This window comes from Oncorhynchus mykiss, unplaced genomic scaffold (assembly GCF_013265735.2).
Source record: "Oncorhynchus mykiss isolate Arlee unplaced genomic scaffold, USDA_OmykA_1.1 un_scaffold_239, whole genome shotgun sequence".
Taxonomy (NCBI): domain Eukaryota; kingdom Metazoa; phylum Chordata; class Actinopteri; order Salmoniformes; family Salmonidae; genus Oncorhynchus; species Oncorhynchus mykiss.
The window spans coordinates 68227-81095 of NW_023493703.1; the positions used below are offsets into that span (position 1 = coordinate 68227).

Here is a 12869-nt window from a genome sequence, read left to right on the forward strand (position 1 = left end):
TGTGGGATTGGCCTAGGGTAGGGGTCTGTGTGTGGCATTGGCCTAGCGTAGGGGTCTGTGTGTGGGATTGACCCCTAGGGTTGGGGGCTTTGACCCCTAGGGTTGGGTGCTTTGACCCCTAGGGTAGGGGTCTGTGGGTGGGATTACTAGGGTTGGGTCCTTTGACCCCTAGGGTAGGGGGCTTTGACCCCTAGGGTTGGGGGCTTTGACCCCTAGGGTAGGGGGCTTTGACCCCTAGGGTAGGGGGCTTTGACCTCTAAGGTAGGGAGGGGGCTTTGACCCCTAGGGTAGGGGGCTTTGACCCCTAGGGTAGGGGGCTTTGACCCCTAGGGTAGGGGGCTTTGACCTCTAAGGTAGGGAGGGGGCTTTGACCATGTCTGGTTTAGCGGTAGGAACTAGTTTGGTCCAATCAGATGTTGGTTTCTATATTAATGAATATAATCTGAATCCTATTCATTAAAATGGCCAATTTGGGTGCAATCAATTAGCTTCATTTGTCAGAGATTAAAATTATGTTTCAGGTTTATTGTATCTGAACATGAGATGGTGGGTGTTGAAGACAGACAGACAGACAGACAGACAGACAGACAGACCTGTGTAGGGTTGAGGTAGCTGCCTCTGCCTCCCATGGTTCTGGGCAGGGTCTTGGCCCCTCCCCCTCCAGGACCAACTCCTCCCATCGATGTCTCCAACATGGCGGCGATGCTCCGGACGCTCCCCCCCGCCCCCTCTGACCTCACCAGCCCCCCCTCCCCCCTCCTCTCCGCCAGCCCTCCACAGTCGCTGGCTCTCCTCTCCCTGATCCCTACTACCCCCAGCCCCTCCCCCAGCCCGTCGCCCCCGGAGATGGAGGAACACGACCGTTTCGGCGGAGTCGGGGGCCGGCCTTTCCTCCTGGGCCGCAGCGTGACTGATGATTGGCTGCGGTTGACAGTTGCGTCATTGGGGTCGGAGCGTTGAGCCGAGCTGCTGCGGCAGACCGTGGCGTATCTAGGGGCGAAGTCTGTAACCGAGAGGGCATCGGCTTCGTACCCCGAGTAGCCAATCAGGCTGTGAGTTCGCCGATGCTCCTCCTCCATTGGCAGACAGAGTAAAGGAACAGACACACCCCCTTCTTGGACTGGCGAATCAGCTGGCGGGGGCTGGGTGGAGGGGTGGGCTCGAGCCTTGTGGGTCTTGGTGGGAGTGTGAGGTGGGGAGGGTGTGTGTGTTGGGGACTCAATCCCTGGCCGGGGTTTAGTGAGGGGGGGCCTCTGACCCCTCCCAGTGGAGGGAAGTGGGGTAGAGGGGGGAGGAGTGGAGGAGGATGGAGGGGTGGAGCCAGAAGGAGGGGTGGAGCCAGAAGGAGGGGTAGAAGGCTGAGAGATACTCTCTCCTCTCTGGAACTTCCCCAGTCTCCTCACTGCTAACATCATCTTCTTTTGGTGGCCTGAGAGAGAGAGAGATGGAGAGAGAGGAGAGGTAGAGAGAGACAGAGAGAGAGAGAGAGAGAGAGAGAGAGAGAGAGAGAGGGAGAGAGAAATAGAGAGAGAGAAATAGAGAGAGAGAAATAGAGAGAGAGAAATAAAGAGAGAGAAGGAGAGGTAGAGAGAGACAGAAACAGAGCGAGAGAGAGACAGAGAGAGAGAAGGAGGGAGAGGGAGCGAGAGAGAGAGAGAGAGAGAGAGAGAGAAGGAGGGAGAGAGAGAGAAATAGAGAGAGTGAGAGGAGAGGTAGAGAGAGACAGAGAGAGAGAGAGACAGAGAGAGAGAGAGAGACAGAGAGGAGAGAGAGAGAGAGAGAGAGAGAGAGAGAGAGAGAGAGGAGAGAGAGAGAAAGAGAGAGAGAGAGAGAGAGAGAGAGAGAGAGAGAGAGAGAGAGAGAGACAGAGAGAGAGAGAGACAGAGAGAGAGAGAGAGACAGAGAGGAGAGAGAGAGAGAGAGAGAGAGAGAGAGAGAGAGACAGAGAGGAGAGAGAGAGAGAGAGAGAGAGAGAGAGAGAGAGAGAGAGAGAGAGGAGAGAGAGAGAAAGAGAGAGAGAGACAGAGAGAGAGAGAGAGACAGAGAGGAGAGAGAGAGAGAGAGAGAGAGAGAGAGAGAGAGAGGAGAGAGAGAGAAAGAGAGAGAGACAGAGAATGACAGAGGAAGATAGAGAGACAGGGGAGTAGTAGTAAATAGTAAAATGTACAACATTTCAACATCTTCTCATATTCAACCATCCCTCTATAATTGAAGGTGTTCCTCAGGTGTTTGGAGTCTTGATATTGCTTTAATACATGGTACCCTTAAAACATCTCTGATAATCTGTCTCTCTGTGTCCTTTAATATATCTCTGATAATCTGTCTCTCTGTGTCCTTTAATACATCTCTGATAATCTGTCTCTCTGTGTCCTTTAATATATCTCTGATAATCTGTCTCTCTGTGTCCTTTAATACATCTCTGATAATCTGTCTCTCTGTGTCCTTTAATACATCTCTGATAATCTGTCTCTCTGTGTCCTTTAATACATCTCTGATAATCTGTCTCTCTGTGTCCTTTAAAACATCTCTGATAATCTGTCTCTCTGTGTCCTTTAATATATCTGATAATCTGTCTCTCTGTGTCATTTAATATATCTGATAATCTGTCTCTCTGTGTCCTTTAATATATATGATAATCTGTCTCTCTGTGTCCTTTAATACATCTCTGATAATCTGTCTCTCTGTGTCCTTTAATACATCTCTGATAATCTGTCTCTCTGTGTCCTTTAATACATCTCTGATAATCTGTCTCTCTGTGTCCTTTAAAACATCTCTGATAATCTGTCTCTCTGTGTCCTTTAATACATCTCTGATAATCTGTCTCTCTGTGTCCTTTAATACATCTCTGATAATCTGTCTCTCTGTGTCCTTTAATACATCTCTGATAATCTGTCTCTCTGTGTCCTTTAATATATCTCTGATAATCTGTCTCTCTGTGTCCTTTAAAACATCTCTGATAATCTGTCTCTCTGTGTCCTTTAATATATCTGATAATCTGTCTCTCTGTGTCCTTTAATATATCTGATAATCTGTCTCTCTGTGTCCTTTAATATATCTGATAATCTGTCTCTCTGTGTCCTTTAATATATCTGATAATCTGTCTCTCTGTGTCCTTTAATATATCTGATAATCTGTCTCTCTGTGTCCTTTAATATATCTGATAATCTGTCTCTCTGTGTCATTTAATATATCTGATAATCTGTCTCATTTAATATATCTCTGATAATCTGTCTCTATGTGTCCTTTAATACATCTCTGATAATCTGTCTCTCTGTGTCCTTTAAAACATTTCTGATAATCTGTCTCTCTGTGTCCTTTAATATATCTGATAATCTGTCTCTCTGTGTCATTTAATATATCTGATAATCTGTCTCTCTGTGTCATTTAATATATCTCTGATAATCTGTCTCTCTGTGTCCTTTAATACATCTCTGATAATCTGTCTCTCTGTGTCCTTTAAAACATCTCTGATAATCTGTCTCTCTGTGTCCTTTAATATATCTGATAATCTGTCTCTCTGTGTCATTTAATATATCTGATAATCTGTCTCTCTGTGTCATTTAATATATATCTGATAATCTGTCTCTCTGTGTCCTTTAATATATCTGATAATCTGTCTCTCTGTGTCATTTAATATATCTGATAATCTGTCTCTCTGTGTCATTTAATATATCTCTGATAATCTGTCTCTCTGTGTCCTTTAATACATCTCTGATAATCTGTCTCTCTGTGTCCTTTAAAACATCTCTGATAATCTGTCTCTCTGTGTCATTTAATATATCTGATAATCTGTCTCTCTGTGTCATTTAATATATCTGATAATCTGTCTCTCTGTGTCATTTAATATATCTCTGATAATCTGTCTCTCTGTGTCCTTTAATACATCTCTGATAATCTGTCTCTCTGTGTCCTTTAAAACATCTCTGATAATCTGTCTCTCTGTGTCCTTTAATACATCTCTGATAATCTGTCTCTCTGTGTCCTTTAATATATCTCTGATAATCTGTTTCTCTGTGTCCTTTAATACATCTCTGATAATCTGTCTCTCTGTGTCCTTTAAAACATCTCTGATAATCTGTCTCTCTGTGTCCTTTAATACATATCTGATAATCTGTCTCTCTGTGTCCTTTAATACATCTCTGATAATCTGTCTCTCTGTGTCCTTTAATACATCTCTGATAATCTGTCTCTCTGTGTCCTTTAAAACACCTCTGATAATCTGTCTCTCTGTGTCCTTTAATATATCTGATAATCTGTCTCTCTGTGTCCTTTAATATATCTGATAATCTGTCTCTCTGTGTCCTTTAATATATCTGATAATCTGTCTCTCTGTGTCCTTTAAAACATCTCTGATAATCTGTCTCTCTGTGTCCTTTAAAACATCTCTGATAATCTGTCTCTCTGTGTCCTTTAATATATCTGATAATCTGTCTCTCTGTGTCCTTTAATATATCTCTGATAATCTGTCTCTCTGTGTCCTTTAAAACATCTCTGATAATCTGTCTCTCTGTGTCCTTTAATATATCTCTGATAATCTGTCTCTCTGTGTCCTTTAATACATCTCTGATAATCTGTCTCTCTGTGTCCTTTAATATATCTCTGATAATCTGTCTCTCTGTGTCCTTTAATACATCTCTGATAATCTGTCTCTCTGTGTCCTTTAAAACACCTCTGATAATCTGTCTCTCTGTGTCCTTTAATATATCTGATAATCTGTCTCTCTGTGTCCTTTAATATATCTGATAATCTGTCTCTCTGTGTCCTTTAATATATCTGATAATCTGTCTCTCTGTGTCCTTTAAAACATCTCTGATAATCTGTCTCTCTGTGTCCTTTAAAACATCTCTGATAATCTGTCTCTCTGTGTCCTTTAATATATCTGATAATCTGTCTCTCTGTGTCTTTTAATATATCTGATAATCTGTCTCTCTGTGTCCTTTAAAACATCTCTGATAATCTGTCTCTCTGTGTCCTTTAATATATCTCTGATAATCTGTCTCTCTGTGTCCTTTAATACATCTCTGATAATCTGTCTCTCTGTGTCCTTTAATATATCTCTGATAATCTGTCTCTCTGTGTCCTTTAATACATCTCTGATAATCTGTCTCTCTGTGTCCTTTAAAATATATGATAATCTGTCTCTCTGTGTCCATGTATCTAGAACCTTTCAAGCTACCCAGCTTGGTGATGTCTATCTCTTGTGTGTCCTACCAGCTTGGTGATGTCTATCTCCTGTGTATCCTACCATCTTGGTGATGTCTATCTCCTACCAGCTTGGTGACGTCTATCTCCTGTGTGTCCTACCAGCTTGGTGATGTCTATCTCCTGTGTGTCCTACCAGCTTGGTGATGTCTATCTCCTGTGTGTCCTACCAGCTTGGTGATGTCTATCTCCTACCAGCTTGGTGACGTCTATCTCCTGTGTGTCCTACCAGTTTGGTGATGTCTATCTCCTGTGTGTCCTACCAGCTTGGTGATGTCTATCTCCTGTGTGTCCTACCAGCTTGGTGATGTCTATCTCCTGTGTATCCTACCAGCTTGGTGATGTCTATCTCCTGTGTATCCTACCAGTTTGGTCATGTCTATCTCTTACCAGCTTGGTGACGTCTATCTCCTGTGTGTCCTACCAGCTTGGTGATGTCTATCTCCTGTGTATCCTACCAGTTTGGTGATGTCTATCTCCTACCAGCTTGGTGATGTCTATCTCCTACCAGCTTGGTGATGTCTATTTCCTGTGTGTCCTACCAGCTTGGTGACGTCTATCTCCTGTGTGTCCTACCAGCTTGGTGATGTCTATCTCCTGTGTGTCCCACCCAGTTTGGTGATGTCTATCTCCTACCAGCTTGGTGACGTCTATCTCCTGTGTGTCCTGCCAGTTTGGTGATGTCTATCTCCTACCAGCTTGGTGATGTCTATTTCCTGTGTGTCCTACCAGCTTGGTGACGTCTATCTCCTGTGTGTCCTACCAGCTTGGTGACGTATATCTCCTGTGTGTCCCACCCAGTTTGGTGATGTCTATCTCCTGTGTGTCCTACCAGCTTGGTGATGTCTATCTCCTGTGTGTCCTATCAGCTTGGTGATGTCTATCTCCCGTGTGTCCTACCCAGCTTGGTGATGCCAATCTCCTTCAGGTCCTCCCAGCTGATCTCAGTGATGAAGTCGATGTTGTCATATCCATTTTGCACCAGAACCTGGTAGTACTGGTTCAGCCCAATCGCTGACAACCACTCTGCCAGGCTGGCCTATATACACACACACACACACACACACACACACACACACACACACACACACACACACACACACACACACACACACACACACACACACACACACACACACACACACACACAAAAATATTATACATTTGAGTAATCATACTAAATACATATGAACACATTATTACACGTGTGTTCATATGTATTTAGTATGATTACTCAAATGTATAATATTGGTATATTCCAGAATATCCTCATTAATATTGGTATGGCCCAGAATATCCTCATTAATATCAGTATGGCCCAGAGTATCCTCATTACTATTGGTATGGCCCAGAAAATCCTCATTAATATTGGTATGGCCCAGAATATCCTCATTAATATTGTTATGGCCCAGAATATCCTCATTAATATTGGTACGGTCCAGAATATCCTCATTAATATTGGTATGGCCCAGAATATCCTCATTAATATTGGTATGGCCCAGTATCCTCATTAATATTGGTATCATCAATATTGGTATGGCCCAGAATATCCTCATTACTATTGGTATGGCCCAGAATATCCTCATTAATATTGGTATGGCCCAGAATATCCTCATTACTATTGGTATGGCCCAGAATATCCTCATTACTATTGGTATGGTCCAGAATATCCTCATTAATATTGGTATGGCCCAGAATATCCTCATTACTATTGGTATGGCCCAGAATATCCTCATTAATATTGGTATGGCCCAGAATATCCTCATTAATATTGGTATGGCCCAGAATATCCTCATTACTATTGGTATGGCCCAGAATATCCTCATTAATATTGGTATGGTCCAGAATATCCTCATTAATATTGGTATGGCCCAGAATATCCTCATTACTATTGGTATGGCCCAGAATATCCTCATTAATATTGGTATGGCCCAGAATATCCTCATTACTATTGGTATGGCCCAGAATATCCTCATTACTATTGGTATGGTCCAGAATATCCTCATTAATATTGGTATGGCCCAGAATATCCTCATTACTATTGGTATGGCCCAGAATATCCTCATTAATATTGGTATGGCCCAGAATATCCTCATTGATATCAATATGGCCCAGAATATCCTCATTAATATCAGTATGGCCCAGAATATCCTCATTAATATTGGTATGGCCCAGAATATCCTCATTACTATTGGTATGGCCCAGAGTATCCTCATTACTATTGGTATGGCCCAGAGTATCCTCATTACTATTGATATGGCCCAGAGTATCCTCATTAATATTGGTATTATTAATATTGGTATGGCCCAGAATATCCTCATTAATATTGGTATGGCCCAGAGTATCCTCATTAATATTGGTATCATTAATATTGGTATGGCCCAGAATATCCTCATTAATATCAGTATCATTAATATCAGTATGGCCCAGAGTATCCTCATTAATATTGGTATCATTAATATTGGTATGGCCCAGAATATCCTCATTAATATTGGTATGGCCCAGAATATCCTCATTAATATCAGTATGGCCCAGAGTATCCTCATTAATATCAGTATGGCCCAGAATATCCTCATTAATATTGGTATCATTAATATTGGCATGGCCCAGAGTATCCTCATTACTATTGGTATGGCCCAGAGTGTCCTCATTAATATTGGTATGGCCCAGAGTATCCTCATTAATTTTGGTATGGTCCAGAGTACCCTCATTAATATTGGTATGGTCCAGAGTATCCTCATTACTATTGGTATGGCCCAGAGTATCCTCATTAATATTGGTATGGCCCAGAGTATCCTCATTACTATTGGTATGGCCCAGAGTATCCTCATTACTATTGGTATGGCCCAGAGTATCCTCATTACTATTGGTATGGCCCAGATTATCCTCATTAATATTGGTATGGCCCAGAGTATCCTCATTAATATTGGTATGGCCCAGAGTACCCTCATTAATATTGGTATGGCCCAGAGTATCCTCATTAATATTGATATGGCCCAGAGTACCCTCATTAATATTGATATGGCCCAGAGTACCCTCATTAATATTGGTATGGCCCAGAGTATCCTCATTAATATTGATATGGCCCAGAGTACCCTCATTAATATTGGTATGGCCCAGAGTACCCTCATTAATATTGACATGGCCCAGAGTATCCTCATTAATATTGGTATGGCCCAGAGTATCCTCATTAATATTGGTATGGCCCAGAGTATCCTCATTAATATTGTTATGGCCCAGAATATCCTCATTAATATTGGTACGGTCCAGAATATCCTCATTAATATTGGTATGGCCCAGAATATCCTCATTAATATTGGTATGGCCCAGTATCCTCATTAATATTGGTATCATCAATATTGGTATGGCCCAGAATATCCTCATTACTATTGGTATGGCCCAGAATATCCTCATTAATATTGGTATGGCCCAGAATATCCTCATTACTATTGGTATGGCCCAGAATATCCTCATTACTATTGGTATGGTCCAGAATATCCTCATTAATATTGGTATGGCCCAGAATATCCTCATTACTATTGGTATGGCCCAGAATATCCTCATTAATATTGGTATGGCCCAGAATATCCTCATTAATATTGGTATGGCCCAGAATATCCTCATTACTATTGGTATGGCCCAGAATATCCTCATTAATATTGGTATGGTCCAGAATATCCTCATTAATATTGGTATGGCCCAGAATATCCTCATTACTATTGGTATGGCCCAGAATATCCTCATTAATATTGGTATGGCCCAGAATATCCTCATTACTATTGGTATGGCCCAGAATATCCTCATTACTATTGGTATGGTCCAGAATATCCTCATTAATATTGGTATGGCCCAGAATATCCTCATTACTATTGGTATGGCCCAGAATATCCTCATTAATATTGGTATGGCCCAGAATATCCTCATTGATATCAATATGGCCCAGAATATCCTCATTAATATCAGTATGGCCCAGAATATCCTCATTAATATTGGTATGGCCCAGAATATCCTCATTACTATTGGTATGGCCCAGAGTATCCTCATTACTATTGGTATGGCCCAGAGTATCCTCATTACTATTGATATGGCCCAGAGTATCCTCATTAATATTGGTATTATTAATATTGGTATGGCCCAGAATATCCTCATTAATATTGGTATGGCCCAGAGTATCCTCATTAATATTGGTATCATTAATATTGGTATGGCCCAGAATATCCTCATTAATATCAGTATCATTAATATCAGTATGGCCCAGAGTATCCTCATTAATATTGGTATCATTAATATTGGTATGGCCCAGAATATCCTCATTAATATTGGTATGGCCCAGAATATCCTCATTAATATCAGTATGGCCCAGAGTATCCTCATTAATATCAGTATGGCCCAGAATATCCTCATTAATATTGGTATCATTAATATTGGCATGGCCCAGAGTATCCTCATTACTATTGGTATGGCCCAGAGTATCCTCATTAATATTGGTATGGCCCAGAGTATCCTCATTAATTTTGGTATGGTCCAGAGTACCCTCATTAATATTGGTATGGTCCAGAGTATCCTCATTACTATTGGTATGGCCCAGAGTATCCTCATTAATATTGGTATGGCCCAGAGTATCCTCATTACTATTGGTATGGCCCAGAGTATCCTCATTACTATTGGTATGGCCCAGAGTATCCTCATTACTATTGGTATGGCCCAGATTATCCTCATTAATATTGGTATGGCCCAGAGTATCCTCATTAATATTGGTATGGCCCAGAGTACCCTCATTAATATTGGTATGGCCCAGAGTATCCTCATTAATATTGATATGGCCCAGAGTACCCTCATTAATATTGATATGGCCCAGAGTACCCTCATTAATATTGGTATGGCCCAGAGTATCCTCATTAATATTGATATGGCCCAGAGTACCCTCATTAATATTGGTATGGCCCAGAGTACCCTCATTAATATTGATATGGCCCAGAGTATCCTCATTAATATTGGTATGGCCCAGAGTATCCTCATTAATATTGGTATGGCCCAGAATATCTTGAAAACACATATCAAATGTCTCAAGACATGGCATGGAGTCTTCAACATGTGTCTTCAGATGTATTGGGGTCATTGTGTCTCAAGACAAAGGTGGTGGCTCGGAATGTGTTCTTACTGGTTTGTGGTCAGGTAGCCAGTCACCAGACGGCAGTTTGCTGATCTCTGATGTCATCTTCTTACGATGGCCTGGTTTAGTTACACCGATTGCTGTCAGGTCCTACACAAACAGACACACACACACACACAGACACACACACACACAGACACACACACACACACACACACACACACACACACACACACACACACACACATACAGTTAACACACACTCATCCTCTCTCACACACCTCGCTGATGTACATTAATAAACATTAGCTTTATGCAAATGAAGCGGTAAATAATAGTGATGCGTGATTGGCAGACAACTCAGAGAGGGTCAGAGGTCACAGAGACAGGAGGGTCATGATGACATCACCAGGTCAGGGGTCAGGAGGAGGCCACGCCCCCACAGATAGGACATACGGGATGCCGGGGTAGAGGTTGGGATGACACGTGGTGTAGGGGTCAGAGGTCATCTTACCTCGGGGGTCATGTGGCCTATGGTGTCTAGGTCATAGCCAGCGGTGAGGAGGTGAGTGGTGTAGAACTGCAGCTGACACTCAGTCAACCAGGTCACTACCGCCTCACTCTAGAACACAGAACACTCTCATTGTTCTAGAACATACACTCAGCTCTACACTGTAGAACACACACTCAGATCTACACTGTAGAACACACACTCAGCTCTAGAACACACACTCAGCTCTAGAACAATCTAGAACACACATAGCTCTACACTGTAGAACACACACTCAGCTCTAGAACACTGTAGAACACACACTCAGCTCTACACTGTAGAACATACACTCAGCTCTACACTGTAGAACACACACTCAGATCTAGAACACTGTAGAACACACACTCAGCTCTAGAACACACACTCAGCTCTAGAACCATCTAGAACACACACAGCTCTACACTGTAGAACACACACTCAGCTCTAGAACACTGTAGAACACACACTCAGGTCTACACTGTAGAACACACACTCAGCTCTAGAACACTGTAGAACACACACTCAGCTCTAGAACACTGTAGAACACACACTCAGCTCTAGAACACTGTAGACACACACTCAGCTCTAGAACAATCTAGAACACACACTCAGCTCTAGAACACTATAGAACACACACAGCTCTACACTGTAGAACACACACTCTGCTCTAGAACACTGTAGAATACACACTCAGCTCTAGAACACACACTCAGCTCTAGAACACTGTAGAACACACACTCAGCTCTAGAGCACTGTAGAACACACACTCAACTATAGAACACACATTTAGCTCTAGAACACTCTAGAACACACACTCAGCTCTAGAACACTGTAGAACACATACTCAGCTCTAGAACACACACTCAGCTCTACACTGTAGAACACACACTCAGCTCTACACTGTAGAACACACACTCACCTCTAGAACACTGTAGAAGACAAACTCAGCTCTAGAACACTCTAGAACACACACTCAGCTCTACACTGTAGAACACACACTCAGCTCTAGAACACTGCAGAACACACACTCAGCTCTACACTGTAGAACACACACTCAGCTCTACACTGTAGAACACACACTCAGCTCTACATTGTAGAACACACACTGAAGACTAGAACTATCAGCATTCTCAGAGCTCTTCAACCGAACACTCTCATCGTTCTAGAACACAGAATATTCTCAGAGCTCTAGAACATAGATACCAGAGTTCTAGAACAGGGTGGGGGGAGGGAGGAGGGAGTCCAGAGGCTCTGTATGTCTCTGTGAGGTCAGGTGACACAGCTCAGCTCGGTGATTGGTTGTTAGGGTTAGACTGACATCCTTTACCCCCAGGGGGCAGTAGAGATGCCATCTAATCAGGGGGAGAACAACTGCCCCCACTCGTTGAAGCCACGGAGGTTCAAGCCCGACCGCAGTATTGCAGGCCTTGTTAGTAGAAAACAGTATCCCCAATTATAGTGAACGGAAAAATGGCAATCTTCATTTTAAAAAATTATCACGGTACCAAATATTGCTTCTAATACACCGGAAGTATGTCCTTGAACCGAATACTAAGAAATTGTACACAGAATAAGTTGTAATTTTAGCTGCTAATGGCAGCTTGCAGTACCCTGGTCGGCCTTCAACTTGAGTTACTCAATGAGAGGGGTCAACACTGAGACAGCCTGCAACGTCACTTACTGAATGAGGACTAACGGCACATGTTATGTATCCATGAGACTCTAGTTCAGAAAACAACCTGGCCTTCAAATACGTTACTGAGTCGTCCCATAGGAATGAATGGGGTCACATGATCGATGGCTTTGTCCATTCTTTTTACAGTCATTGCATCTAACTACATCTTTCTGATGGGACGTTAAACGGGTGTCCTGACTCTCTTATTGTTAGAGTAGGGGTGTTAACCACGGTGTCCTGACTCTCTTATTGTTAGAGTAGGGGTGTTAACCACGGTGTCCTGACTCTCTTATTGTTAGAGTAGGGGTGTTAACCACGGTGTCCTGACTCTCTTATTGTTAGAGTAGGGG

At 42.5% G+C, this 12869-nt stretch overlaps 1 protein-coding gene across 1 annotated transcript in view; it reads right to left on the bottom strand.

The window, feature by feature from the left end:
* Positions 1-12869, bottom strand: part of LOC118948700 (caskin-1-like) — a 145234-nt gene that overhangs the window by 30851 nt on the left and 101514 nt on the right. Inside the window, exons 15-18 of the mRNA XM_036973371.1 lie at positions 10830-10937; positions 10364-10465; positions 6103-6241; positions 594-1429 (exon numbers count right to left, since the gene is read on the bottom strand). Coding sequence (XP_036829266.1) covers positions 594-1429; positions 6103-6241; positions 10364-10465; positions 10830-10937 — 1185 coding nt within the window. The remainder of the gene's footprint in view (positions 1-593; positions 1430-6102; positions 6242-10363; positions 10466-10829; positions 10938-12869) is intronic.